Source organism: Olea europaea, unplaced genomic scaffold, assembly GCF_002742605.1.
Source record: "Olea europaea var. sylvestris unplaced genomic scaffold, O_europaea_v1 scaffold4444, whole genome shotgun sequence".
NCBI classification, from domain to species: domain Eukaryota; kingdom Viridiplantae; phylum Streptophyta; class Magnoliopsida; order Lamiales; family Oleaceae; genus Olea; species Olea europaea.
In genome coordinates this window covers 19,385-22,373 of record NW_019262751.1, presented here as the reverse complement: position 1 = coordinate 22,373, position 2,989 = coordinate 19,385, and the positions used below count along the sequence as shown (strand labels likewise).

The window sequence follows — 2,989 nt, the reverse complement described above, 5'->3', positions numbered from 1 at the left end:
AGAAACGCAGAAAATAGAGAAGAAGAAGAAGAACCGGAAGAACCAGAGAAGAGGAAGAGGGGAGGTAGAAGGCAGCAAACCACAATGATCAATTCAACATTCGACACCCTTCCAAATGCACACATACAACTACATATAGACCCAAAAAGCAACCCTAATGAGACTGGGCTAGCCCACTAATAAACACCCATGACAACAATTCAGAATTATATTTTTTAGTTGTATTGAAATTTAGGAATTCAAATTGAAATTGTGATTTAATTTAAATATGTTAAAAAAAAATATATATATTTATAGTTGGTAACCTGTGAAAGATTTGGGGATTCTTTGGCTTTATGTATTTAACATCTATTCTGATTGAATTGATGCTCAATCATATCTACCCGGATGAAATTGGCTTGATGTTGAAGTTCATCTCAAAACACAACATTAACGTGCTACTTCTGTTTTTACTAGCGTTTTATGTTGATAGCTGGTGGGGACCAACTGTGACTACTGCGATATTTGTTTCTGCGGCAATTACGGATTGGCTTGATGGGTATCTTGCTAGAAAGGTACCATTCTTTGACATTCAAATTGCAAAGAAATGTCTACTGTGGTGCTTCTTTTTCTTTATTTTCCATCTTACATGTTGTATGTGTTCTAGATGAAACTTGGAACTCCATTTGGTTCATTTTTGGATCCAGTGGCTGATAAGGTAATATTATTATTCTTCTAAGCAATATCTTGCATGTAACTTGGAAGTATTAGCTGATGCTCTGGCCCATTGTAAATTAAGATATTGTTGTATTTGTATTTTGAATGGATGCAGCTTATGGTTGCTGCCACCTTGGTCTTGCTATGTACTAAACCTTTGGAAGCCGGAATATTTGGACAAGCACCATGGTTACTGACTGTGCCTGCAATTGCCGTAATCAGTAGAGAGGCAAGTATCTATCATTATGCGTCTCTTATAGATCATAAATAAGCTAGGCACTTGTGTTGAGAATTACAAAGCCTAATTTTGTTCCACCGGGAGTAATCAATTTGAAGAAAAAAAACAAATGCTCAAGAACACTCAAGATTTATAGAGGTTCTCCTCAATGTAAGATTGTGTTCTCTTCCGTCATTGCAGTGATTTACTTTGATGAAAAAAGGTTTACACGAGAAAATTGCACTTTTATTTTCTCTAGCCTCTCTCTCTCTCTCTTTTTTTGATGATGATAAAAAAGCCTAAGAACGANTTTTTGTTTTTTAATTTTAAAAACTTTTTTTAAATAATAAGTTTTTTGTTTTATTTTATTTTTTTAAATAATTTTTTTTTTTTAAAAAAGATTTTATTTTATTTTTTTAAGTAACGTTTTTCTAAATAAGTTTTTATTTTATATTACTATTCTAAGTTAAGGTTTGTTTGTTTGTTTGTTTTTTTTTTTTTAAGCGAAGTTACTGTTTTAATCCTCTTAAAATTAGTGAAAAGGATGAAAGAAGTTGGGTGGCCATAGTGAAATGTTATATCAAATTGGGTGGCCATGGTGAAATACAATTAATTTGAGTGGTCATTGTGACATTAAGTATAAATTTGGGTGGTCATAGTGAAACAAAATCAAATTGGTGGATTTAACCCAATTGTAATATTATTTGTTTAACTTACAGTGATATATATCTTAGCATTTTGTAGTTTGATTCATGCAACAAAGATTATGTATGTAACCAATATCTCCCTTTAGGACAAAAAAAGGATTATCCATCTATTTTTGTTACTGTTAAAAAGGAATCATAGTAAACTCATTCTTTCTTAATTATTTGATGAATCAAAGATTATGTATGTAACCAATATCTCCCTTTAGGACAAAAAAAGGATTATCCATCTATTTTTGTTACTGTTAAAAAGGAATCATAGTAAACTCATTCTTTCTTAATTATTTGATCATTAGACATTCTTGGTCCAACTGTTATCATACTCTTTGAATTATTTCCATGTTTGGGCACTGATTAGTCTTGGTGGTCTTATTTATGACTTTTGTTTTAGGTTCCTCTTGCCCCCGATTTAATTAAGCTTGTGGATAGGTAGATTTGAAATGCTGAGAGGCCATTTCTGTATGAATAAATATATGCGTAAATCCATCTTTTGATTTTCAGTTTGAAATACAATGTTGGAATATTTTGTGGATTTCTCCTATTAACCTGTTGGTCTACCTTAATATTCACTGACATGCAATTTTATGATCTCTTTCAAAATATTTTTCTATTTTGTCATTGCATATTTTGTTTTAATTGGTTTAACCTGCCTTCTACTAACCGAAGTGCCTTTAACATGTAGATTACCATGTCTGCAGTCAGGGAATGGGCTGCTTCTCAGGACAAAAAGCTTTTAGAGGTTTAGATTCCAACCCTGTAATTATAATACAATTATAGTTGTTAAATGGTCAATTCCTACTTTTTGTTTTTGCTAATTCGATGAAGTTTTTTATTTTTTTTCAGGCTGTTGCAGTAAATAATTTGGGGAAGTGGAAAACAGCCACTCAGATGACCGCATTAACCATCATTCTAGCTGCCAGAGATAACAGGTTAATTTTCTTCTTTTTTATGAGATTTTATTACTGATAAGTTTGATGGAAAGCTAGTTGAATTTAGAAGTTTTGTTAGATTCATCCTCTGATGCAACTGTTCTGTCCTCTCTTTTCTCTACACGTGCAGTCTTGAAGGGACGGAATCTCTTGTAGCTTTTGGGGTCATTTTACTATATATTTCAGCATGGCTCGCTGTATGGTCATTGTACGTATATATTAGAAAGATATGGAAAGTATTGCTTAGATAGCCATCTCGACCTTCATCTATATTCTTACCACACGAAGTTAAGAAATTGTCCATGGAACACATTTCTGCTGGTCAAGCAGAGTTTCTTCATCGACATTGCTGCCTTATTGGATCTTCTGCGGTGTCTTCTGTTACATTAACTGTCAACATATTGGGCTATTTTCTGCTGCAACTTAATCGGCCAAACGAGATT

General features: G+C 32.8%; 1 protein-coding gene across 1 annotated transcript; it reads left to right on the top strand.

The window, feature by feature from the left end:
- Positions 1-8: 8 nt before the first annotated feature.
- LOC111388000 (CDP-diacylglycerol--glycerol-3-phosphate 3-phosphatidyltransferase 1, chloroplastic-like) lies at positions 9-2,989 on the top strand. Its single transcript, XM_023012655.1, has 6 exons — positions 9-554; positions 647-697; positions 812-925; positions 2,300-2,356; positions 2,461-2,546; positions 2,677-2,989. The coding sequence occupies exons 1-6, from the start codon at positions 336-338 to the stop codon at positions 2,795-2,797; spliced, it is 648 nt and encodes a 215-aa protein (XP_022868423.1). The 5' UTR covers positions 9-335; the 3' UTR covers positions 2,798-2,989.

What these genes read in the sequence shown, in the direction of transcription:
- LOC111388000 (XM_023012655.1), top strand. Translation starts at nt 336, where the DNA reads ATGTATTTAACATCTATTCTGATTGAATTGATGCTCAATCATATCTAC. An exon ending in TGGATCCAGTGGCTGATAAG is followed by an intron (nt 698 to 811) that starts GTAATATTATTA and finishes GAATGGATGCAG; the next exon opens with CTTATGGTTGCTGCCACCTT. An exon ending in CTAGCTGCCAGAGATAACAG is followed by an intron (nt 2,547 to 2,676) that starts GTTAATTTTCTT and finishes CTACACGTGCAG; the next exon opens with TCTTGAAGGGACGGAATCTC.